Raw genomic sequence first — 25,688 nt, forward strand, 5'->3', positions numbered from 1 at the left:
TGGGGAGTTTGGAGGCCAAACATTTGGACTGGTGAAGTCGTAGAAATTTTCAGACAACCATGTTTGACTTTTCCCAGAGGTGTGGCAAGGGGCCGAATCCTGCTGCCATACATATGGCCTACCATTGGCTACCCTTGTTATCCAGGGCTTGACTACAGTTAGCAACTCCACGAACAAAGCCCGAATTCCAATGCCAGGGTTCTTCAACACCTGTTCCTGCAGATTTGCGAGGAATTCTGCTGTACGAACGCAATCAGATCGTCTGCTAGGGATCTTTCTTCTTGCTACATCCTCGTAGTCACCATTGCAAGTCTCTAGTTCATGCCTGATTGTTTTTACTGTATTCAGGGAGCATTGGGCAGCAGTCGTAATATCCTTATTTTGATGGCGGGCACGAATCATCATGATACAAGTTATTCTCTTCCATGATTCAGGTGGGTTCCAGCTATCCATCCTTTCTGACATCTTGTATATGAATGAAGAAGGGTCCAAACTTTTAAATGAAGAGAAGTGTGTGTTAATACATGTAACTTATGGAAAAATATAATTAATTATAAATATGTCAAATTTATCCCGAACACCCTGTATATAGAGGCTAATGACTTCACATCAGTTGCCTTAGAATCTCATAATGCAATGCACATATCCTTACATACATGTATAATGCTATGTGCATTATAGGAAGGCCACTACCCAGACAGATTTATGCCTTTATTGAAGTCTCTTCAGTGGGAGCCAGACCCAAAAGTGATACTTAGGTTGAAGTAATGATGAGGTCATATTTTCATATATAAGCCGTCAAAAGGTGTCCCACCCTATTGTTGGAATACTCTGGATTAGAGATAGATGTTGAAAGTTTTTTCACTTGTTTATACTATACATTAAAGGTGTCAAGAAATTATATTCTTGGTTTCATCCTTTATCCAAGTGTAAGCAAAGAAAGTTTGCACATGAAGTCACTTCATGACGAGTATATAGAGGCTAATGACTTCACATTAATTGCCTTGAATACTAAGATCATACTAAAGCAATTGATGTGAAGTCATTAGCCTCCGTATACAAGTGGCCTAGTTGTGATACACTGATAAAGTGTGCATTCAATAATTCCACTATATCCTTTGCAACTGTTATTCTGTTGCCATGACTACACACCAGTATTAACCTACCATATTTATTCCTTCTCTTGCTTGCCATATAGTGGAATAATTCCCTTGAGTTAACCTTGGCGTGACTGGCTAATCTCCTCTCATACAGAACTTTTCTTTCTTTACCATACTCATCACCTTCCTAGCCTGCATTTTATACTTTTCATGGATATGATTACCACCATCTGTCTTGTATCTCCTCGATAGCATTTTATTTTCTAACATAGCTTGCTTCATTTCACTATTCATACACTTCACTCTATTTACTTGCTTAACCCTTGGTATGCAGTCATACATTGCTTTTGTCAGCTACTGCCTTGTGAATTTCCATGCATTGTCAATCAACATTTTTTCTGCTCAGCTCATCTACCCAACATACTGATGCTGACTACAGAGTTTCCTATAATCGCCCACTTTATACTTCCATATATATCCATTTTTGGCAGTAACCTTTTCTTGTTTCACCACTTCCCAAACAAGTACCTCATGATCACTCTCACCAACCGGTGGCAGTGTCAATTCCTCATTAACAACTACATCTTGTGAGGTTATCACCAAATCTAAAACAATTAAAGCCTCCAGTTGCTTTAGTTACATGCTACTTAAGATATTTATCTCTCAGAAATTCCACAAACTCACTCTCCTTGTTCTCATACACTATCTCCTCCTTCCACTCTATGTTCCTGTAATTAGTCTCCCATCAGGATCACCTTCTTTTTACATACCCAATCAATTTGCATAAACATTTAGTAATCAGTATTCTCTACATTCCCTGGCCTATAACATCCTTATCAGATATGGCCAGCCTGGCTGGCCAAGTGGTTGGCATATCCGCTCTCCAACCAAAGGGCTGTGGGTTCAAATCCCACTGTGGGCATGGATGTCTGTGTTGTCTGTGGAAATACCAGTGGCGGTGGTTGGCGGTAGATGGCGTTGGTATAGTTACAGTCAGTTGGTGGATTGAGTGATTGAGACAGAGTTGTAGAGCAGGTGCCCTCCCTCGATGAGTCTTTGGACTCCCTGGAGGTGTCAAATAATAATACTAGTCTGTTAATTTCAACTTCACACCACACAGATTCAAAATCTGTGCATGCACTATCAACTTTCACACTTTATAGACACAATTTCTCTGCAATCATTAACAGCACTCCCCCTCCTCTTTTCAATACAAACATTGTTCTTGCCACAACAAGAATTAAACTTAGGCATTTTCCAACTGAATGGCACAACATATCCTCGTTTTTCCAATGTGCTATGGAGGCACTTTCATAGAGCAGTCAAATTCGAACAAATATTAGAATGGAAAGGCTTATCAAGAGGAATACAGCAATCACTTCAGTTTTTAATAAAATATAGCCATATAACCTGCCAATGTTCTTGCCATGACAAGAATTAAACTTAGGCGTTTTCCAACTGAATGGTACAACATATCCTCGTTTTTCCAATGTGCTATGGAGGTGCTTTCATAGAGCAGTCAAATTCGAACAAATATTAGAATGGAAAGGCTTATCAAGAGGAATACAGCAATCACCTCTGCTTTTAATAAAAATGGCCATATCCTGTCCTGTCAGGTGTCTTCTCCCTCCAGGAGATTGACTACCATGTGTCTCCACCATGTCCTATATGTCCTATTCTGCGCCTCTCTGCTGCATTATTCATATGAGAGATAGGTCCAGTCTTCTATATTTTTCATCCACTCCAGTCTTTGTCTTCCTCTCTTTCTCTCAACAGTTCCTTCGAGAAATGTCCTTTGTAGGCAATTATGTCTCAGAATATGTCCAAAATCTCTGACTTTTCTCTTTTTAATTTCTTTCATCACACTCCTGTTGACGGCTGTTGACATAATTCTTTGCAGCATCCACATTTCAAAGGCCTCCAGTTTTTTCACACTCAGATTGGAGAGTGTCCATGTCTCTACTCCATATAATAATGTAGAACATATGTAGCATTTGGAGATTCTTAGTCTTGTTTTCAGATTTAATTCTCTAGATGTTAGTAGATTTTTCATACTGTTGAAAGTTGACCTTGCGATTTCAATCCTTTTTCTAATTTCATCTTCTGTCCTGCCATTCTCTGTGATCAAGTGTCTGAGGTATATGTATTTTTGCACCTGTTCTAATTTATTTCCTTTTATATCGATGCATATTTTTGGTATTGTCTTTTCTCTTGAAATTATCATGATTTTTGTCTTTTTAAAGTTGAAACTGAGGTCATACTGTTCACTATACTTGAGGGTTTCATCTATAAGAGTTTTGAGGTCATATTTGTTTTCAGCTAGAAGAACCGTGTCATCTGCATATCTTAGGTTATTAATATTTCTGCCCCCTACGGTGATTCCTTCGAGGTTACTAATTTTATTAAATATTTCTTCTGTGTATAGGTTAAAGAGAATCGGAGAAAAGACACAGCCTTGTCTCACACCTTTCTGAAGTGGGAATTCTTCTGAGGTCTCTCTATTTATTCTCAAAGATGCAGTCTGTTCATAGTAAAGATTAGTTAATAGCCTAATGTCTTTTCCATGCCTATTTTTGAAAGGATTTCAATTAATTGTTCATGTTGGACTTTGTCGAATGCCTTTTTGTAATCTATGAAGCAGAGGTACACATCTTTTTGTTTTTCTAGATATCTTTCTATGATGGTTCTGACATTGAAAATACCTTCTCTTGTACCTATATTTTCCTTGAAGCCACTTTGTGTATCATTTATTTCTATGTTTATTTTTCTTTTATTTCTTTCAAGAATAACGTATAGGAGGACTTTTGATACTTGACTGATGAGGCTGATTATCCTGAACTCTTCACATCTTACAGCTTTTGTTTTTTTTGGGAATTGGAACGAAAATTGAGTGATTAATATCTTTGGGTAGAAATCCAGTCTCGTATATTTTATTGCATAATTTTGTTAGAAATTTCAGTTCTCCTTCATCGAGAGTCCTCAACCATTCTGCCAAGATGTTATCTATTCCTGCAGCTTTATGTAGTTTTAGTTTTCTGACGGCATTTTCAACTTCACAGAGTAAAATGGATGGTCCTTCTAAATCAGTCTGTTCAGGAATATCATTTCTTTGTTGTTCATATAATTTCCTTGTGTATTCAATCCATCTTTCCATGATTTCTTTTTTTTTTATCCATTAGAATACTGTCTCTTGAGTCTCTAATGACACTTGCATGGTTTGCTGTATTTGTCCTGCTTGTCATTTCTCTGATCTTTTCATGCATTTCTCTGCTTCTGTGTTTTCTATCAAGGTTTTCTATATCTACACATTTATATTTAATCCATTCCTCTTTGGCTTTCCTGCATTCTTTTTTTATTTCTTTATTCATGCTTTTATATTCAGGTTTGTTCTTTAACTTTTTTTTCTTTGTTCCATCAACATCTGCATTTTTTCATTCATCCAAGGTTTATTCCTTTTCCTTTTTAATTGTGGGAGTGTATTTTGGGCTGCTTCATTGATGCTATTCTTGAATGTTTGCCAGTTCATGTTAATTTCATCAACTGGCATTCTATTTTCTGTGTGAGTTGTGGTGTCAGACTTGTTAAGGGATTCTGTGAATTCTTTTATAAAGCAGTCTTTAACTTCTTGGTTGTTAAGTGAGTCTGAATTATAAGTTTCTCTTATGAATGGTTGGCTTGGTATCTTAAGTTTTATTTTGATTTTTGCAATCACTGGGTTGTGGTCCGATCCTATGTCTGCTCCAGGATATGTTTTTGTTTGTGTTATTGCATTTCGGAATCTTTTGCTTATTATTATATAGTCAATTTGGTTTCTTTAGATGTCCCCAGGGCTTGTCCAGGTATATAGTCTTCTGGGAGGATTTTTAAACAGTGTGTTGGCAATTATTAGGTCATTGGTTTCACAGAATTGAATTAATCTTTCACCTCTTTCATTTCTGATTCCAAGCCCTTGGTTTCCCATGCAAAATGAGATTTTTTCTGAGCCCACTTTTGCATTTAGGTTGCCCATCAGTATAATAACATCTTCTGACTTAGCACTGGAGATTGCAGTTTGGATGTCTTCATAAAATTGTTCCAACTCTTCATCTGGGTGAGCTTGGGTTGGTGCATATGCTTGGATAATATACAGGTTGAATGGTTGTGCAGTTATTTTGGTTGTTATGATTCTGTCATTTATGGGCCAATATTCCTGTAGAGATTTTGCAATTCTATTACTTAGGACAAGTGCTACTCCAATAAGTTGTAAGTCACTGCCAGAGTAGATTATAGTGTGATTTTTTCTTATTATTATTATGCCTGTATCTGTCCACCTCACTTCACTGATACCTGCAATATTGGCCTTCATCACTTCTAATTCCTGGAGTAGGTTATCTAATTTGCCTGCCTTGTAGAGTGTTCTGACATTCCATGTTACTATTTTCAAGAGATTGCTCCTGGTTTTCAGACAAAGGATATCTGAGAATATCCTCCCTGGAGGGTTTGGGATATTATTTTCATAAACTACCTTAGTAGTTCTTGTCTTACAATTCCCAGTTTCAAGCTCTTCTTCCCTGTAGCTATAAGAGCTGATGGTTGCAGGGGTCTCAATCACATCTCTAACTTCATATTGTGACATGGTGTGTTTCATGGTTGACAATGGATAAATACATGGTGAGGCTCTGATCTCTTCCACAACGGCTGGCCACAAGTCCCTTAGATGTCAGGAGTGTGCCCTCGATGTGCCGCACATCTTGCTGTCATGCCCTTGATGCCATTGATCAGTCAGTGTTGATTCTTCTTCCATCTTGGCCATTCCAGACTTCGTGCACATAAGGGGTGACATTCCCTATTTACAGCATTCTATATTGCTGATACCCTCACTTAGTTCTGCCAGCCGAGACGGTATACCGGGGTGTGGCCGCTGGTGTGCACTACCAACTTCTTGGAGCCATAAGTGAGAGTTGAGTGTATGTGAGGACCAGAGCCCAACATCCTGACCCTGAGATCAGCAGCTGACATCGATACTAAGGTGCTACCTCTCCATACACCCCATATAACCTGGCCATATAACCTGCATAATATATGGCGATATAACCTGCCAACCAGGCCACACACACACACACACACACACACACACACACACACACATACATATACATACATACATACATACATATATATATATATATATATATATATATATATATGGCTTGGCCAAGTGGTTAGCATATTCACTCTCCAGTCAAGAGGTTGTGAGTTTGAATCCCACATAGGCATGGATGTTTGTGATTGTCTTCCACCTCTTCATCATACATTTATTCACCCAAGTATAGATACACTCTCCCAGTATGGACTGGGTCACCATGGGAATAGTAGACCCAAACCTCCCTCAATGGGAGAGGTCTTCACCTTGCAGTCGATAGAAAAATTGGCTGTTCATCAATATATAATTATAACAATAGGGAAACACCATAATCCATTTGGTATATAAATAAACCTACAAATAAAGATGCACTATTATTTGCAGATGATCAAATTTGTATTTGCTGCATCAGAAGATTATTGACAAATATCACTAACATTATTAAATGAAATTTCAAAAGAATATAATATGAGAATATTTTATTCAAAATTAAGTGGATATTGAATACCACATTATTTCTTAGCCAAATAAGAAACTCAAAGATAGGAAAACTAATCTAAGAGTTTCATGCCGAATATAGAAAACTATAAAGTTCGGCGAGTCCAAGCGTAAGCCAACACCTGGTAGTGCAATGCTAGGGCAACTTGTAGTAAAGGTGGAGTAAGCTCTGATCACTGTTCTTAGTATAAAGTTCGGCGAGTCCAAGCGTAAGCAAACACCTGGTAGTGCAATGCTAGGGCAACTTGTAGAAAAGGTGGAGTAAGCTCTGATCACTGTTTTTAGTATTTTCCCATAATGTAAAACACAGCTCCTAAGAGATGTATTACTGTTCTACATTATGAGATAAGGTCACTACAAATACTAAGAACAGTGATCGCAGCTTACTCCGCCTTTACTACGAGTTGCCCTAGCATTGCACTACTACCAGGTGTTGACTTACGCTTGGATTCGCCGAACTTTATAGTTTTCTATATTCGGCATGAAACTCTTAGATTAGTTTTCCTATCTTTGAGTTTCTTATTCGGCTAAGAAATAATGTGGTATTCAATATCTACTTAATTTTGAATAATTTTACTTCGCCAAAGTGAAGCCTGTTGGCTCTTATTATTTCATGAGAATATTTATTATATTACAAGGGTATCTCCATTGAGGTGAAAGACTTATTGTGGAAGATTCACAATAACCTTTAACCACACAATGTTTGTTATACTTCTTAAAGTCATTCACTGTCAGAACACTCACAACTGATTCTGGCAATCCATTCCACTGACTCACTGCTCTCTGAGTAAAAAATCTAGACCTCACACCCTTACTAGCCACACTGTTACACAACTTCCAGAGATGAACTCCAATTCTCTCTCTGTTTATCATATATTGAAAAATCCTGGAAAAAAGACTGGTTAGTTATCCCAATTTATAAAAAAAGGAAATAAAGATGACTACAATAACTATAGGAGAATTAGTCTGCTAAATGCAGAGTACAAAATATATGCATGAAATGAATATTTAAAGAGAAACTAAACAGTGTTGTAGAAGACAAACTACCAGAAGAATAGAATGGATTCTAAAAAGGTCGATCTTGGATGGATTCAATTTTCACTCTAAAAATTTAATTAAAAAGCAAAGAGAATTTTCAAAAGAAACACATGTGGTCTTCATTGATTATGAAAAAGCCTTTGATAAAATTAATAGATAAAAGTTATTTAAAATATTAACTAGTCTGAATATATCAAATCAGTCTATTCAAGAAATATGCACAGGAAATGAAATAACAGTCAAATTAGAACAAATATGAGAATAGAAAGAGATATTCATTTTATCCATTTTGATATATATATATATGTGTGTGTGTGTGTGTGTGTGTGTGTGTGTGTGTCTGCACGGTTAGCCGAGTAGCTATGCACTTTGCAACCATGCGCCTGGAAAAGGAGTGTCCTGGGTTCGATTCCCGTCGCTGACGTGAGGAGTCTCAGGCATAGCCAAGTTCACTGGTCTTGGGCACGGACTGCAAGGTTTTTCTCCCCAGTTTATCTGGGGATTTTCCTCCTGCAAGTAGGCAAACTGGCTCTGTGAACACACACCTGCAGTCATAGGACACCTCCAGAAATAAGCAGTAACCAACTTATTCTGTAGGATTTCAGTTCCTAATGCCTACAGGGTAAAAAGTGTAGGTCTACACGTGAGCATAAATTAGGACAGAATAGGATATATATATATATATAGAAAATAAATTATATAAAACAATAATATAAAACTAATTAACCACTATATAAGTAAATATAAACAAAACTGGTTAAAACATCTAAATCAAATGGACAGCAGCAGATTGCCAGAATTTTGGTCTCATCACAGCATGAGACCAAAACAGGCCACTTGGCCTAAATTCCATGATAGGAAGAAGAAGAAGTGTATACTTGCTGTAGGTTAAATACAATATTCATTTGATTATTAAGGAAGATTAATTTTTTATAGTAAATATTTAAAACTGTTTAGTTCAATTTTCTTGGGGGGGGGGGAATATATATATGTATATATATATATAAATCCATTTATAACTGAACTTTATTATTTTTTAGTATGGATGTACAAGGCAATTATACACCAGATGATGCTGATGGGTTTATTAAAATTAGTGCTCTCAGGTAAATCCATTTTACTTTAAACTACTGCACTTCTTTTTAGGAGAAAAAATCAAAAAAAGTAAAGGCAATTTGCATATAAAAATATATGGTAGGTCAGAGCATGCTCTCAATGTAGTGCAGGGATTGACAATTTATGAAAATCCTACTCACCACATAAAAAAATGTGCTTGCTCATGATTCCCATTTTTTAATGATATATCCTTATAAGGCAATTGGGGGTTCCATAAAGTGATTAGTGGTACTGCATCTATGTTTTCTTAAAGTTAAAAATATTTTGTTATAGAAAATATTTTGTTTATTTTTGATAGATTAGCATAACTACAAGATTTTGGTGCTTTGTGGGTTTGTTACTGACATTTTTTTTGTCTAAATGCTTTGTAATTTGCATTGAACAACAAAATGACCATACAAATAAGATCTACAATTCATGCAGCATAATGATCAAATGTAATTAATGATGTAGTAGTTTTTTGAGAATGGTCTATTGTGGTGAGTGAGCATGTGTAGTTTTTTTGTCTCCTGAATAGGAGACAAAAGAAAGTGTGGGTCTGTAGAAAGTGCAATATTTTGTTGGACTATGAATTACACTGCATAATAAAATTTTACAAAAGTAATGTCACCCCAGATTAATTTTGTCGTTTCTTATAGATCTTGTGGTGCTGAACATGAACGTGCTAATGAGAATGCAAAATTGGCTATGGTTTGTGAGAGATCTGCAATAGTTTCTAATATAACAGTACAGGAGAGTTGGTCACCTGGTTTTCAGAAGGATGAAGAGATGTTGGAAAGGGTCCAGAGGTGACTGACTAAGGTAGTTTCTAACCTCTGGAATGTTGAGTATGAGGAAGGATTGAGAAGATGCAGTTTGCAGAGTCTGGTTGATAGGAGGAAGAGAGGAAGATATGATAGAGACCTACAAGTTAGTAATGGGTTGTTATAGGATCAATGCTGGAGAGGTTCTACAGAAAATAGTGGGAGATCAGGGGAGAACCAGAGGTCATCCCTGGAAACTGTATAAAGAGGGTGTAAGCAGGGGAGTGAGAAACAGGTTTTTTTTCATGCAGAGTTGTGAATGATTGGAATGCCTTGCCTGAGAGTGTGGTGTCTGCAGAGAATCTGAGTGTGTTTAAAGCACAGTATGATGAGCTGTGTGTATGATAAAAGGACCTCCCAGATGAGTCTTTGACTCCATGGGGTCTTGGGTAATAATAATAATAATAAATGATTATTGTGCATATCGAATCTCTTAACACGAATTCAATATGCGGGATAATCATTTAGCATGATCGAGTGAAATGATACTATTGCCTGCTTTAAATGAGTGATTAATCAGTTAACGCAAATTTTTTATGTTATGTGAAATTTCATTGGTTTTAAAAACTCAGGCGATAACATTATTGAAGAAATCAGCACAATTGGAAAATAACTTGGATTTAATGAACTGGATAATGAAGATGTGAGAAACTTGCTTGATTCCCATTCAGAACTTAAGCGAGAATGACCTCTTTCAACTAGAAGAATAGCTTGCATATGAAGAAAAAAATAAGCAGTGTGAACAAGAAGATAATGTTACGACTAAGAAGTTAACTGCAAAAGAACTTGAGCTAGTTTTCAATCGCATTGAATATGCTAAGGAAATTTTGTTTCATGCTGATTATGATTCCATATCTGATATGGAACAAGGCTTCGATGTCTGCCAAAATCTTGATAAAGCGATCGCCAGCTGTCGCAAATTTTGTGACAAGATGAAAAAGTTGAACACCATTCAAATACTTTACTTAATTTTTTTTGTAAAAAAAGTAACTCAATCAAATGTTCAGACATTAAATAAAAATTTATCGATTGGTTTTTATTAAGTTTGATGATTTTATCCTCTAATATAGCTTATAATTTTTTTTCGAATTTACACTAACTTATGGATGAATTATAATTATTCCTATTGTTTATTGTATTCTCTTAACACGATTTCGCTTAGTATACACATTAATTGATGGATTAATTAATCGCGTTAAGCAAGGTTTTCCTGTAATACATACTTATTTAGGGTATTATACCAGTAAATATCCTCTTCTATGTCTGACATTGCTTTGCCTCTCGCTTCTATAGATGCTCAGGGTCATCTCTAATGAACGTCCAACAGTAGGCAGCCAACATGGAAGTGACCACTTTTCCTAGTATCGTTTCTCCATTGTTGCAATTTCCTGATGGAAATGTTCACTGTGCTCATCACTAACCATGTTGCGGTTCTCAATGAAGAGCTCTTGAATCCGAGGACCCACAAAAATTTGCTCTTTAATTTTTGCTTTGCTGATATGAGGGAATTTGTCAGCCAAGTACTTGAAAGCTGATTCAGTCCAATCCATGGCTTTTGCAAAGTTTTGTTACCAGACCATGTTTGATGTGTAGAGGCAGTAGCAGAATTTTGTGTTTTTCTGCTGGTGCTGGGTGTTGCACATTCTTCTTTCTGATCTTCAGAGATTTCCTCGCTGGCCAGTTTCTCTTGCAAAGTCCTTGGTCGTCTGTCCTATTCATACAAAAAACAGCAGTACTTTGTATATCCCAGCTGCAGACCCATCAAACACAGTCTGGTTTCCATTATGAAGCAACACCGCCTGGAGACTCAGTTTCAACTAGTCTATGAATAACCATTTGTTTCGGTCATGTTTATTTCGAAGGGCATTGATCAGGCAATCTACGTCGTAGCAGAACATAGTCATCTTCCTTTTGGAAGTAAGGTGCAAACTTCTCACGATAATTGCAAAACAAAGTCACTCAGACATTTTCCTTGAGGACATTCCATTGCAGGAGTCTTGATCCCAGTAACACTTTGGCCTTGGACAGCTCCAGATTGCAAACAAGATCGTTCAGTTCTTCTTGTGTGAGAATGTGTGGTGCAGATGATGTACAGTGGCCAACATATGGATCATCATTAGATGCCAAAGGCTCAGGAGAACCCAATATTGGTTCGCCTCCATACTCATCATCCTCTGAATCAATGAAAAATTCTTTTGGAGGTTCAAGAACAGGAAGTCTTTTGCCATTTGGAACTGGTCAGAGAGCAGATAGTATATTTGGGTAAGCTATTGTCCACTTCTTTTTCCTCGTGATGCCTCCTGAAACAGGTGGTACCATCAGAAGTAGCAGTCATTTGCATGATTGCTTGGCTCCTTCCAAACCATAGGAATAGCAAACGACATCAATACTTTACTGCTTTTCAGCCACTTCAGAAGATTTCTAGCACACGTACCATATGTGTGGGGCCCAGCCCTTGTCCTGGTCTCTGATTTACATCCAAAATAAAGCTGATATGCCTTTTTCACTAACTGAGTGATGGCCTTTTTCTGGTTTGCAAATGTCACTTCCCCACAAATGTAACAAAAGTTATTTGCACTGTTAACATAAGTACGAGGCATCACTACTGCTGGATTTATACTTCACAGATCACTTGTGTAGTACTTATGATGCAAGAGTAATTGTGAGTGTAGCCTAGGAAGTCACCTAAACACTTGCTCACCCTACAAGACTTCACTTTATACTAATGATTACATCATCTTATGACAGCGATGTCATGACTCAACTGGATTACATCAGTCAATCATGCAATAGCTCCTTGTTGATTCGCTAATGCAATATGATGCAATATGTTTCAGTCAAATACAGCATAACCAAATGATACCTATCTACACAATGCAGACTGAGTCTCTCCTAAACAAGAACCATTCAACAGATTTTACTGTAATTTTTGTGTTCCCATCAAAATTAGTAAATAATCACTATTTTCATTTCAGAGGCAAATCGTGTGTCATCCAGTGCTATCAGTAACAAAAACAGACTGAAGGAATGAAAGCTAATGCAATACAGGTGCAAAAGACTGTGTGAATCTTGGAATGAAAGCAAGCGAGACTGTAGAAGTGAAAGAAAGTATGAATGGTGAAATGAAAGTGAGACAGTGGAAGTGAAAGAAAGTAAGAATGAGGAAATTAAAGGAAACAATGACAGAATAAGAGAAAGAGAGACTGCAGGCATGACAGACAGTGCAATTGCTGGGATGCAATATCTAAAGAACAGATTGATCAAAAGGAATAGTGAGATCAGATGTTCAGTGGATAGGAATGAAAGAGTGCAAAAGGATAGATGAAGGAAAGTAGAGAAAAAGAGGTGATGAACAACTCAATAGTAGTGATGTATGGATTGTATTATTAAAGGTGTGGTAAATGAGTCAACAAAATCTGTTTTCCTGGAAGAAAGATGAGCTTGTAATTGATACTTTAAATATGTGAAGCAAGAGAAGTAGTGGTGGTTGTTTGAATTAAATCAGTTGATTTAATCAGGCATCAGGGGAATATGAGAATAGGTATCAGGCTGTTATTAAGGAGATTAAAAGATAACAATGTGAAAGGAAAGATTTCAGTATGTTTTAAAGGTATGAAAATTATGAGTTCAGACAGAGAGCAAGAATCGTGAATGATATGTTGGCGGAGCTATGTGTGAAGAAGAAGAGAGTTCAGTTTGAAATGTGTGGGATGCATTTGAGGTAAGGATGGATTTGTGGAGTTTGACTCCGTGGAGTCAAAAGACTCATTGTGGGAGACCTTCACTTACCATTATTCACACATTACCTATCATACCTCTCCCTAAACTTGTACACTAATCACACTCGTACACAACTTCTAGGAGTGACCCCCCCCCTTGATCTCATCCTACTACTCATGCATTGAAAAATTTCTTTTGTATCAGTCTTATAGAATCCCTTTAGTAACTTCTTTTTTGTCATGTCCCCTCTCCTCCACTGGTAACCTAGCTCTGCAACAAAACCACTCCCTCATAAGATCAAGCTGATGACTGGTCTATGGAATGCTCCCAATGAGGACATCAGCTTGATCTCTTATCTCTGAATCCTCTCCACCACCTCTTGATCCCTGAGAAACCCAGGTGACCAAATCTGTGCACAGTATTAAACATGTGGCCAAATCATAGCTTTATAAAGAGGAATAATAACTTCCCTATCTTTACTTGTCAATGAATTCTTCAACATCCAAGTAATCCTCTGAAATATTTTGCCAACCTTTGCAATATGTCCTTCGAACTTCAAATCTCTATTCACCATCATCCTCAGATCCACAGCCTCATCAGTTTCCTGTAATCCAGTACCATCAATGTGATACATGGTATGTAACCTTTTCAACCTGAAGTTCATAACCTTACATTTTTTAATATTAAATAGACAATCATTATTCTTTGCCCACAATGCCAATTTATTTCAATCCTACTACAGGATATCTACATCACTTTTATCAATTATTGCCTTCTCCAGTTTTGCATCATCAGAAAACAGTCGAATAACCCCTTTTAAATATTTCCCCTGTGTCATTGATATACAAATTAAAGAATACTGACCCTAGCACAGAGCCTTGGAGCACTCCACTAACCACCCTCATTTGTCTTGGTTCCACTCCACCATACACCATGCTCTGATGTCTGTCTGTCAGCCACTTCACCATTCATGCCACCAGCTTCATATCCATTCCAGCTTCATCTTATGTAATAGTTTTCTGTGCGTTATTCTGTCATGTTATGTCTATCCTTAGAAAAATTCACTCAGTGTCATAGCGTAGCTATTTCTTTTATCTAATTTTGCTGTCACTTTAAATGTGAATAAATTACTAAGGTGAGACCTATGTTTTACAAAACCGTGCTGCTGCTTCTCATAGGGTATCTTATTCCTATCCACCCATTTCTGAATTTTACCGTTTTATGATTAACCAACTCTTTCAATACTTTAACCACCTAAAGCGATACTAATTGGTCTATAATTTGCTACTTATGTCTTGGAACTACCTTTAATGGGACTATCTTACCCTCTTTCCACTCCCTTGGAGCCTTGTCAGAGCTGAGATTTAGATTGAACAACTTCATCAGAGGCAACGTCATTTCTTTTATACATTCACATAGTACATCGCCTGACATACATTCAAGTCCTACTCATGTATTTGCATTGATAATTTTCAATATGTTGAGTACCTCCAGTTTGTCTACCTCAATTCTCAATTCAGCCTCTGTCACATCAATAACTGCAAAGTTTCCACCTAGATGATACACCCTTTTAAAGTGATCACTTAGCAACTCAACTTCTGCTTCTATTGCTTTCCTACCATTAGCACTGAGTAATCACTTTGATATCATCAAAATAAAATAAAATAAAATAAAATGGCTATGAATGTGTTTTGTTATTTGGTATCATGGCCTAGACACAGAGTCATTTTTAGAGTTAGATACATTTAAACAGATGGTACAGCATAACAAAATTTCATGCCGGTTGGGGCATCGCCAGGTTAAACAAGGCCCCTGTTGTTTTTGCCAGGGAACCAGGGTGAACAGCGAAAAGTCAGCTACTGGAACAAATCTGAAAACACACTCCAACTCAACATCACCAGAGTTAAAGATCAGCACTATCAACATAAGAAGCCTGAATGGCAAAGAAATGGAGCTAAGTACCAGATCGACATAATAGGGGTTGACTGAAACAAAAAAGACAAAAACTGGTGAGATCTTTCTGAGCAATAAATACAAAATGTTATATTCAGGCAGTGACAATCAAGGAAAAGAAAGAGAAGCCATAGTATTCAACACAAAATACGAGGCTAATCTTCTTGAATGGCAGTCAGTCTCAAGTAGAGTAATGTGGGCAAATATGAGAATGAAGAACTGGACAATGAGACTTATTTGTGCCTATAGTCCCACAGAAGGTTCTACTAAGGTAGAAGTGGAGGAATTTTTTGAGGCTCTAGAGAAAACTACTGACACAATGAAAAAGGAAAAGTTGGTCCTTGTTGGATATCTAAATAGCAGAGTAGGAAGTGATTGTCAGACATACAAAAATGTTTTGGGAAAATTTGGAGAAAAGAGCAAAGCTAATAATAATGGCATATACTTGTTGGATTTCTGTTCAGGACATGGACTGGTTATTACTAACACCATGTTCCAACATAAAAATTTGTACAAATTCACATGGAGAGAAGAGGCAAGGAATAAGAAAAGTCTCATTGACTATGTTATTGTTGAAAGTGACGTTTTGTCCCTGGTGCAGGACACCAGAGTGTACAGAGGAATTGAAATTGGAAGTGATCACTATTTAGTCTTGAGCAGGATAAAATTGAATTTCATATTGAAAAGAATAACATGTAAGAAAGTTTTAAAGCGAATAAAAGTTGAGCAGCTCTCAGATGTGAACCGTAGACTAAAATACACAAAGATTATTGAAGAAAAAATGAAAGAGTTTGAGAACAGGAATCAAACCTTGGAGATTCAGTGGCAACCCTTGAAGAAAGTCCTGATTGATTCAGCTAGAGAGGCATGTGGTGAAATTGTCTGCAAGGATAGAAAAATTTAGAACTCCATGGTGGACACAGGAAGTTAAAGAGGCTGGTAAGGAAAAGAAGAAAGCATATCAAAAGTTCCTGTCAAATAAGTTAGCTTGTGCTCTTAGAAAATACAGAGACAAATGCAAGAATGCTAAACACTGTGTAAAACTAGCTAAACAAAAGTCATGGGAGGACTTTGGCAAGAACATACAAAATAAATATCATGAAGGTGGCAAAATATTCTGGAGGTTGTTGAAGAAGCTTAGGAATGGAGGAAAGAGTGCTGTAAAAGGAATTAGAGATGATAAAGATAACATGAAAACGGAAGAAAAAGATCTCCTTGAAGTATGGAGTAATTACTTTGAAAAAATGCTAAATGAAACAAGCAGTGATGACAGCACAGTGGTAAAAAACACTGACCAGGCATGCAGTCAGGAATACATATCCATACTTGAAGTAGAAAAAGCCATCAAAGGCTTAAAATGTGGAAAGGCAGCAGGAGTAGATGATATTCGACCAGAAATGCTGAAGTATGGTGGTATAAAAGTCTTACAGTGGCTGCACTGCATAGTTCAGAAAGCCTGGACAGAGGGACGAATTCCCGATGATTGGAGTAGAGCTCTAATAGTATCCATATATAAAAAGGGAAATAAAACTGAGTGTGAGAATTACAGAGGTATTTCCCTACTGAGTGTTCCTGGGAAGATCTATGCAAGTATACTTGAGAAACGATTGAGAAGAATTGTGGAAGAAAAGCTTGGTGAAGTACAAGCTGGATTCAGGCCAAATAGAGGCTGTCAGGATCAGATCTTCACTTTACGACAAATAGTCGAGAAAGCATTGGAATATAACAAAGATCTGTATTTAAGTTTTGTCGATTTGGAAAAGGCATATGACAAGGTGCCTTTAATATAAATAATAATAAAAATTTAATAAAAATAAGAGAGAAATTAGTCGGAACACTAAATTAGCTGTATACAAGACAGTGGTCAAACCAGTTTTAACTTATGGATCTGAGAGCTGGGTCAGAAGTAAAACACTTGACCAAAGACTAGAGACCGCAGATATCAGAGTCCTCAGAAAGATTAGAGGCGTGAACAGATGTCATCAATGGTAATATCATATTGAAAACGAGGATATTATCGAAGAACTTGACATTGTCAGCATCCAGGAATGGGTTAGCAGAGCTAATCTCAGGTGGTATGATCACTTAAACAGAATGGGTGAAGAAAGATTAGCAAAACAAGTGTTCTCTGCCAAACTGGCAGAAAACGACCCAGAGGAAGACCAAGATATAGATCGATTGATACGGTACAAAGTGCCTTAGATGATAGAAATATAAGATCTGATAATGAAAGTTTATTTTTCACTTGGTTAGAATGTAATAAATTCAGTCCAATCCTTTATCCAAGTGTGAGCAAACAAAGCTTGTGACTGAAAGTATCTTCATGACTGGTAAGGTGGTACAACACCGGGCAACTCGTTGCAAAGGTGGAGCAAGCTAACATCACTCCTATCTCAGTATCTCCCATAATGCAAAACATATCTCCTTGCAGATATGTCTAATGTTATGCATTAAGGGAAGAGTCACAGCCCAGACTAGTTTCGACCTTTATTGAGGTCTCTTCAGTGGGAGCAAGGAGATGTGTTTTGCATTATGGGAGATACTGAGATAGGAGTGATGTTAGCTTGCTCCACCTTTGCAACGATTTCCCAGGTGTTGTACCACCTTACCCCTAGTCCTGAAGATACTTTCAGGTGCAAACTTTGTTTGCTCACACTTGGATAAAGGATTAAACTAAATTTATTATAGTCTAACCAAGTGAAAAATAAACTTTCAACATCTTTCTCTAAATCCAGAGTAATTTATTAAAAAGGTGGCACACCATTTGGCAACTCCTATAGGTAGAGAGATGACTTTGCTAATGCTTCTGGCTGGTATCGCCACTTGGGCCTGGCTCCCACTGAAGAGACCTCAATAAAGGTCGAAACTAGTCTGGGTAGTGGCCCTTCCCTTAATGCATAACATCAGACATATCTGCAAGGAGATGTGTTTTGCATTATGGGAGATACTGAGATAGGAGTGATAGTAGCTTGCTCCACCTTTGCAAGGAGTTGGCCAGGTGTTGCACCACCTTACCCCAGTCCTGAAGATACTTTCAGGTGCAAACTTTGTTTGCTCACACTTGGATAAAGGATTAAACTAAATTTATTAAGATCTGATAATGTTGGAGTCTTGACAAGTAACAGACTGATTTGGAGGAAAAATGTAGATAGGAAGTTAGTAATGATGTAATTTTTTTCATGTAGTGGGTACATGGCAGGAATTTAATGATGATGATGATGACATTTAAACAGCTAACATCCAAAAATACATCTCAACTAGCAAAGTGTCTTCTTTCCTAGACACAGAAGTTACACAGCCTACAAAGTTACTAAATGGCTCGTTATATTAAACTACATGCACACAGAAAGATACTTGCATAAACAATCACACCACCATCCATCTCTATACAGCAGCATCCTCAAAACACTTATGCACGCGTGCGCACGCACACACACACACTGTGCCAGGGATGGTTGTTCTAATGACACAGGTCATTGCCACAGAAATAATCCATCTTCATGACAGATTATTTCTGTGGAATGGTTTTCTGGCTAGTGGTTACAAGCCCTCCCCATAAAAGGCAAAATACTGCATGCCTTCCCTTATCTCTCCTCCATCTGACACACAAGATCACAACAATACTATTTGCATCCCCCATATTTGGGTATATATGAAAAAGTTCTTCATAAATGTAAACTTCATGTCACTTTCCAGTGTCACACATGTAGCTAGAAACATGCTCCATGTCACACATGTAGCTAGAAACATGCTCCATGTCACACATCTAGCTAGCAACATGCATACATTCCTCAAATGATAAGCCTCATCCTCTTGCACAAATTATAAGATTCCTCATGCTTGCAATAGTATGCATTGGACAGGTTAGTAGGTCTATTATCATCTGCCTTGAAGAACATAAAAATTATGTTCGTAATAATCTGTATAACAAGGCTGGCCTGGCAAACCCTTCTGGATACTCCTTCTCAGGAAGAAAACTCTGCTTCATAGAAGTCAGTGTAGATCTGAGAAACTATTTTTAAAATCAGCATTAGCTGAGAAACATCTCCCCTTGATTCAATAAATATAGCTTCATTAGTTTAACAAAGATCTGGGAGACAGTCATTCTAAGACTATATTTAGCTTAATTCTCTGAATTAAGTTAATTTTTAATCCATCCCTCAGAGGACGGCTTGTTAGAATAGTCAATATTTACAATTTAAACCGTTTGCAGTAATATAATTGAATATAATATAATACAATTTTAAGAACTTTATGTTCTTGAAGATGCTGGTTTGAAATCTAGTGAAATATTAGTAACACAATAAATTATGTATTTATTTTGTTGTTGTTGTTGTTGTTGTGGTATAATTTATATACTGAAGCACTATTATGAATATACCAACATCTAAGCCTGTCATTACATTATCATTAAAAATAAATAAGTGGTCCCTGGTTCACCATTAATTACCCAATAGATATTTTTTGAGCATTTTAAAGCTTGTGCTAGTAGCTATGGATTCAGATATTTCTTCATTCTACAAGCGTGGTCTGAAAAATTCTCAGCCTCGATCATAGATGGCAACACTATCGGCAAGATTTTTTTTTTCTAAGTTGGTACGTCTATCATATGCATCCATGTGAAATTGCAAGTCATTCTATCAAGTAGTTTGTTTTATACAGCAAAAGTGTTGTCTTTCCCTTGAAATGGATAAAATTGAGTATCATACCATTATAAAATTCTTTATAAAAGAAGGTTTAATGCCAAAAGAAATTCATTCGAAGTTCATAAAAGTTTACAGGCACTCTTCTGCTTCATTTTTGACAATTATGAAATGGGCTGCCAAGTTTAAACATGGCCATACCAGCCTTGAAGATATGGTATTGGACGACCAGCGAGTCAAAGTGCATGAAATTGCTGAGACCATAGGCATTTCAAAAGAACATGTAAGATATATTTTGCATGAAGAATTGCAAATGAAAAAGCTTTGTGCAAGATGGGAGCCACGCTTGCTCACAGCAGATCAAAAATGCACGTGCATGAAAATTTCTGAAGTGCTTGGACAAGAATAAAACTAATTTTGTGCATCGACTTATTACTATGGATGAGACTTGAATTCATCATTACAAACCAGAATCCAAACAGCAGTCAAAACGGTGGACAGAAGCCAGTTGTTCAGCGCCAAAGAAGACAAAGTCGGTTCCAACAGCATGTCATGGCATCGGTGTTTTGGGATGCTAAGGGCATTTTGTTTATTTAATTATCTTGAAAAGGGTAAAACAATAACCAGGAAATATTATTCCGATCTTTTAACCAGATTAGATGAAAAACTTCGTGAGAAAAGACCCGGTTTGCAGAAGAAAAAATCATCTTTCATGAGGACAATGCACCTGCCCACAAAGATGTTTTAGCAATTGGAAAATTAAGGGATCTGCACTACAAATTGTTGGAACATCCACCCTATGCCCTAATTTTGGCTCCCTTTGACTTCTATCTCTTCCCAAAACTAAAATTCTTCCTCGCTGGCCAGCATTTTTCTTTGAATCAAGAGGTGATTGCAGCTATAGAGGGGTATTTTGCAGAGACTGACTGTAAGTGAGCAAGAGGTGGTGTATGGTGAGTTGAGCAAACTAGATGTAAATAAGACTGTGGGACTTGATAATACATCACCACGTATTCTGAAGGAATGTGCCAGGGAATTGACACCAGCCTTGACATATTTTTTTAATACGAGTCTTGCACCGGGTCAAGTTCCAAAGGGGTGGAAGGAGAACAGGATTGTGCCACTTCATAAAGGAGGTGATAGAACTCAAGCATCAAACTATAGACCTATCTGTGTGTCAGGTGTTGTAGTTAAGTTGTTGGAGAAGCTTGTGAGAACTAGGATCCAGAATTGGGTTGACAACAATGGTATTGTCTTTGATGGACAGCATGGATTTGCTAAGGGAGATCATGTTTTAGTAATATACTTACTTATTACAATAAGGTGACTGTGTCCTTGAACAGAGGAGAAGGATACACACTAATATACTTAGATTTTGCAAAGGCTTTTGATAGATTACCGCAGGATAGGTTGATAGTCAAACTAGAGCAGATGGGGTTGGATATTAGATTGATGCATTGGATTGGAGTCTGGCTATCTGATAGGTATCGACAAGTTGTGTATGGGGAGCAATATCCAGGAAAAGGAAAGTTACTAGTGGTGTGCCTGAGGGGTCTGTTTTAGGGCCATTGCTGTTTAACTTGTATATTAATGATATTGGCTAAGATTTGCATGGAGATATTCAGTTGTTTGCAGATACAAAGTTGGGACGAACCATGAAGAGTAGAGAAGATGTTGTGGCCTTACAAGAAGACTTGAATAAATTGAGTGATTAGGAATCGGGATTTCAGTTCAATGTTGCAAAATGTAAGATTTTAAAATTTGGAAAACAAAGATGGGATGCAGAATTTATGCTTGGTTAGGATATATTGTCGGAGGTGGAGGAAATAAGAGATCTGGTGGGGTTATAGTGGATAAGGATCTGAAATTTTGGGGACACATAACCAAAATTGTGAAGACAACAGAAAGACTTCTGGGAATGATGCAGAGGACACTAACTTGTAGAAGTAGAGAGATTCTTGTTCCATTGTATAAGACTTTGATTAGGCCACACATGGACTATTGTGCCCAGATTTGGTCCCCTGGTTTTCATGAGGACAAAGAGACTACCTTAGTCAATCTCTTTGTCGTTCTGTACCTTAGTCAATCTCTTTGTCGTTCTGTACCTTAGTCAGTCTCTTTGACTGACTAAGGTAGTTTCTAACCTGTGGAATGTCAAGCATGAGGAAAGTTGAGAAGATGCAACTTACAGAGGAAGAGGGGGAGATGTGATATGTGAACAGGAGGAACAGGAAGGTATGTGAACAGGAGGAAGAGGGGGAGATATGATAGAAACCTACATAGGTAAGGGGTTGTTATAGGATCAATGCTGGAGAATTTCTACAGAAAATAGTCGGAGATCTGGGGAGAACCAGAGGTCATCCCTGGAAACTGTATAAAGAGGGTGTGAGTAGGGGAGTGAGGAGCAGGTTTTTTTAATGCACAGTTGTGAATGATTGGAATTCCTTGCATGAGAGTATTTGCAGAGAATTGAGTGTGTTTAAAGCACAGTATGATGAGCCGTGTGTATGATAAAAGGACCTCCCAGATGAGTCTTTGACTCCATGTTGTTATATCTTGGCATTTACTTCTTTTATCTTCTTATATTTCTAATATTATATCTTATATCTTGTGGTTCATCTTATCTTTTTACTTACTTTTATTTACTTGTATTCATATATATATTTAATTATCTTCTTTTCTGACTTCCCCTTATCAGTAATTTCTTAAACTATCATCAGTGAGTCAAGTCTCAACTTTCAATTTAGGCCGATGAGCAATTATACAAGATGTACACGTGATCTATGAAAACAAAGGAAATGTCGTTAATTGGCGCCAATTCCATTGTTTCATTTCAGGTACTGGTTCCTTCTTAATTTTAGAGAAAATTTATATTTATACTGCGCCACTCTAAAATATACTCGATGAATATTTATTCATGGAACCAAACACAGTCTCGCAATTCTTAAACAATCTCACTGTTAGGACTTATCTCGCAGTCATAGCCCTTAATTTATGTTTGTCAATCTTATCTCCCGCTTAGGTTCGAACTTTTATGAACAGTTCAGTAAAATGGAAATCAGGCAAGTCTTCATATTCATTTCAAAAGAAATTAATATTTAATTAACTTAAAAGGCATAATATAAGTTACAAGAAATATTTTTACTGACATACGATTACTCTAGATAATTTTGAGAAGTGAGTAGTTTCCCTTATGATTGCAAAATCTCCTCAACATAAAAAATCAAAATTTCAAATCATTCATTCTTACAAAATCTAACTCTCATCTATGTAAGACACCATAAAAGACTATACTTTCTATAATTCAATTCACACATTCAAAATTATTTTCACACTATTATTTCAATTCACAAAAATTTCTTCGCACTATTATTTCAATTCACACAATTTTCTTCACCTATTATTTCAATTCACAATTTTCTGCACATTATTATTTCAATTAAACTATAGAGTTCCTAAATTTCCTCAGCATAATTCCTAAAGTTCTTTCAATGAGAGGCAGAGTCCTGAAGTCTTACATATATCTAAATCAATGTCGCCTTCACAATTTTTATTAACAAATAAGAAACTACATTACCAGTAGTTGGGGATGCACTAGGCCTTCATGCATATCCCTACAGCACTTTCAATTTCCTGATTAACCTCCTAGATTTACCTCGGCTTTTCTACACATCAGTTGGATTCGGACATGACACATCGCTGACGGGGAAGGGAACAATTCTAGCTCCCCGCTCACTCATCAATCGGCTGGGCACGGGTCTACGATCTTCAGCATGATCTGGAACTTTACCGTGTCAGGTCATTCCATAGCCCAGAACTGCCCTTGGACATTGCCGCTAGCCATGATGATTTCTCCGTGATGAAAGAATAAAGGAAACTCATCATTGACCTATAGAAAAAAAGGGGTCAGAGTGCTCCTCAAGTGAAGGGAAAGTAGGGAGAGGAAGTGACAGTGGGGGGGGGGGAATAGGAGAGGTAAGGAATGTGGTGGGGAGGGGGAAGAAGAAGAAGAAAATAGGCTTCAGCTAATTATTCTCATCTAAGAAGCTCAGAGCTCTCAGATGTTTAACTCTTTCGCTGCTGGCCTCACAGGTTTGCTGTACGACCAAGACCACGGGGTATTGACACCCGGGTGATCAACCCGTTCCGGGTCAACTGCATGGAGTTGGCCTTCCCTGACCGGGTTCGCATCCAAATTATCCTCTGTGGAAGATCTAGGACGAGAACCTCAAATAGATGGACCAGAGCTATGATGCACTCCATTATAGATGTTTACAGTAAAAGGAGTGCAAACTTGAACCCCCCCCCCCTTAAGATGCACAGGTGAGGAGGAGAGCACCAGGTATTCTTGAATTTCTGCTCACTTAGAATCTCTTTTTTGACCATCAGGAAACGTCGAGTTGACCCGTAGAAGCGATATAACATGATCCTGGAGATGTCTATCCAGCTGGGAGGATTGATGTTGTTGGCATGTTTTTTCCTCACCTTCCAGATGACTTCTCCACTGATAACCATTCCTGTACAGGGAACGAGAAAAAAAGCCTGGCACTGCAGCATCTTTTAAAACTCGCGCCCTATGTTTCTTGCCTACGTCATACTGGTTTCTCCCGGTGCGTTACTCCTATGAACACTTAGCGCCAATCTCACCCCTAGTGTTCTATTCAGAGGTCATCCGTGTGCGCGTTCTATTTGGTGTATGTGTATGACTTCAAGCCATTGCTGTATAATTGGATTGCCTTTTGCCTTCAGCATTGTAATAGCCCTTACATAGATTACACATAGTTTAAATTTTACAGAACACTTATTTAATTTCAATATGATGCATTAGATGCATTAGATAATATTCTTAAATATTAACGGAACTGATAATTTACAATTGATTATTTTCTCTTGATATATTGATACTGGCTCCGGAATTGATAAATCGTGTTAAATCTGAATGAAGGTAAAGGTTTTGACTATTCTTTTCATTCAGAGTTTAACAATGTGGTCTTGGCTTAAAAATAAATAAATATATATATATATAACATACAAAATTAAGCAAACAAATATGATTTGTGTATAAAAAATATATATATATATATTTTTTTTTTCTTACATAAGATGTCAAGGAATCAGTGCTATAATTTGAAAAATATTCATTTATATCATTTAAGAAACGGCAGTAACAATACTAACAGTTTTAAAATTTATTAAATTTTAGGCTGAAAGAATATCAAAGAGTCAAGAGTCAAGTTAAAGAAGGGTAAAAGAATGAGTCAAAAATATGTATAAAATATGCAGACAATGTAAACTTGAATATGATAATAAACTTTTTTATATTTCTCATACAGTGATAAAAACTAAATTTCATCCTGTATTTGATTGTTCAATCTTTAATGTGCATGCACACATGCACATAGATATAAAAATTTTTGCCTAGTGACAGTACAAAAATCCTTGTAAACTAATTAAAATATTCAAAATATGTAGTAAGAATAATCTAAATCATCATTCTCATTCTGTACAAAATGGACAACGTGTATATTTTTAAGATGATGTTTAATTTATAACTATATTGACTAGCTACCTTTATTAAAATACTATTTGAGGAAAATTATTATTATTATTCAGAATGTCCATGACATGACGTGACTCATCGTGGAGGTTCATTTTGGATGACACAGACTTAGACAATTATCAAACTGTTCATTAA

At 37.0% G+C, this 25,688-nt stretch overlaps 1 protein-coding gene across 4 annotated transcripts in view; it reads left to right on the plus strand.

Moving 5' to 3' along the window:
* Ass (argininosuccinate synthase) overlaps positions 1–25,321 on the plus strand; it is a 271,035-nt gene extending 245,714 nt beyond the window's left edge. For 3 of the 4 annotated variants that reach the window (XM_090396642.1, XM_090396641.1, XM_090396645.1), the window contains 2 exons: positions 8,799–8,864; positions 25,197–25,321. In XM_090396642.1, coding sequence (XP_090252768.1) covers positions 8,799–8,864; positions 25,197–25,242 — 112 coding nt within the window. In that variant the 3' untranslated portion in view covers positions 25,243–25,321. Of the gene's footprint in view, positions 1–8,798; positions 8,865–23,015; positions 23,045–25,196 lie in introns of those variants that run through there. The other variant, XM_090396644.1, reaches the window with a different exon arrangement.
* The last annotated feature ends 367 nt before the right edge of the window (positions 25,322–25,688 follow it).

This window comes from Typopeltis vanoorti, chromosome 8 (assembly GCF_054136105.1).
Source record: "Typopeltis vanoorti isolate ZY-2024b chromosome 8, IOZ_Tvanoo_1.0, whole genome shotgun sequence".
Lineage (NCBI taxonomy): Eukaryota > Metazoa > Arthropoda > Arachnida > Uropygi > Thelyphonidae > Typopeltis > Typopeltis vanoorti.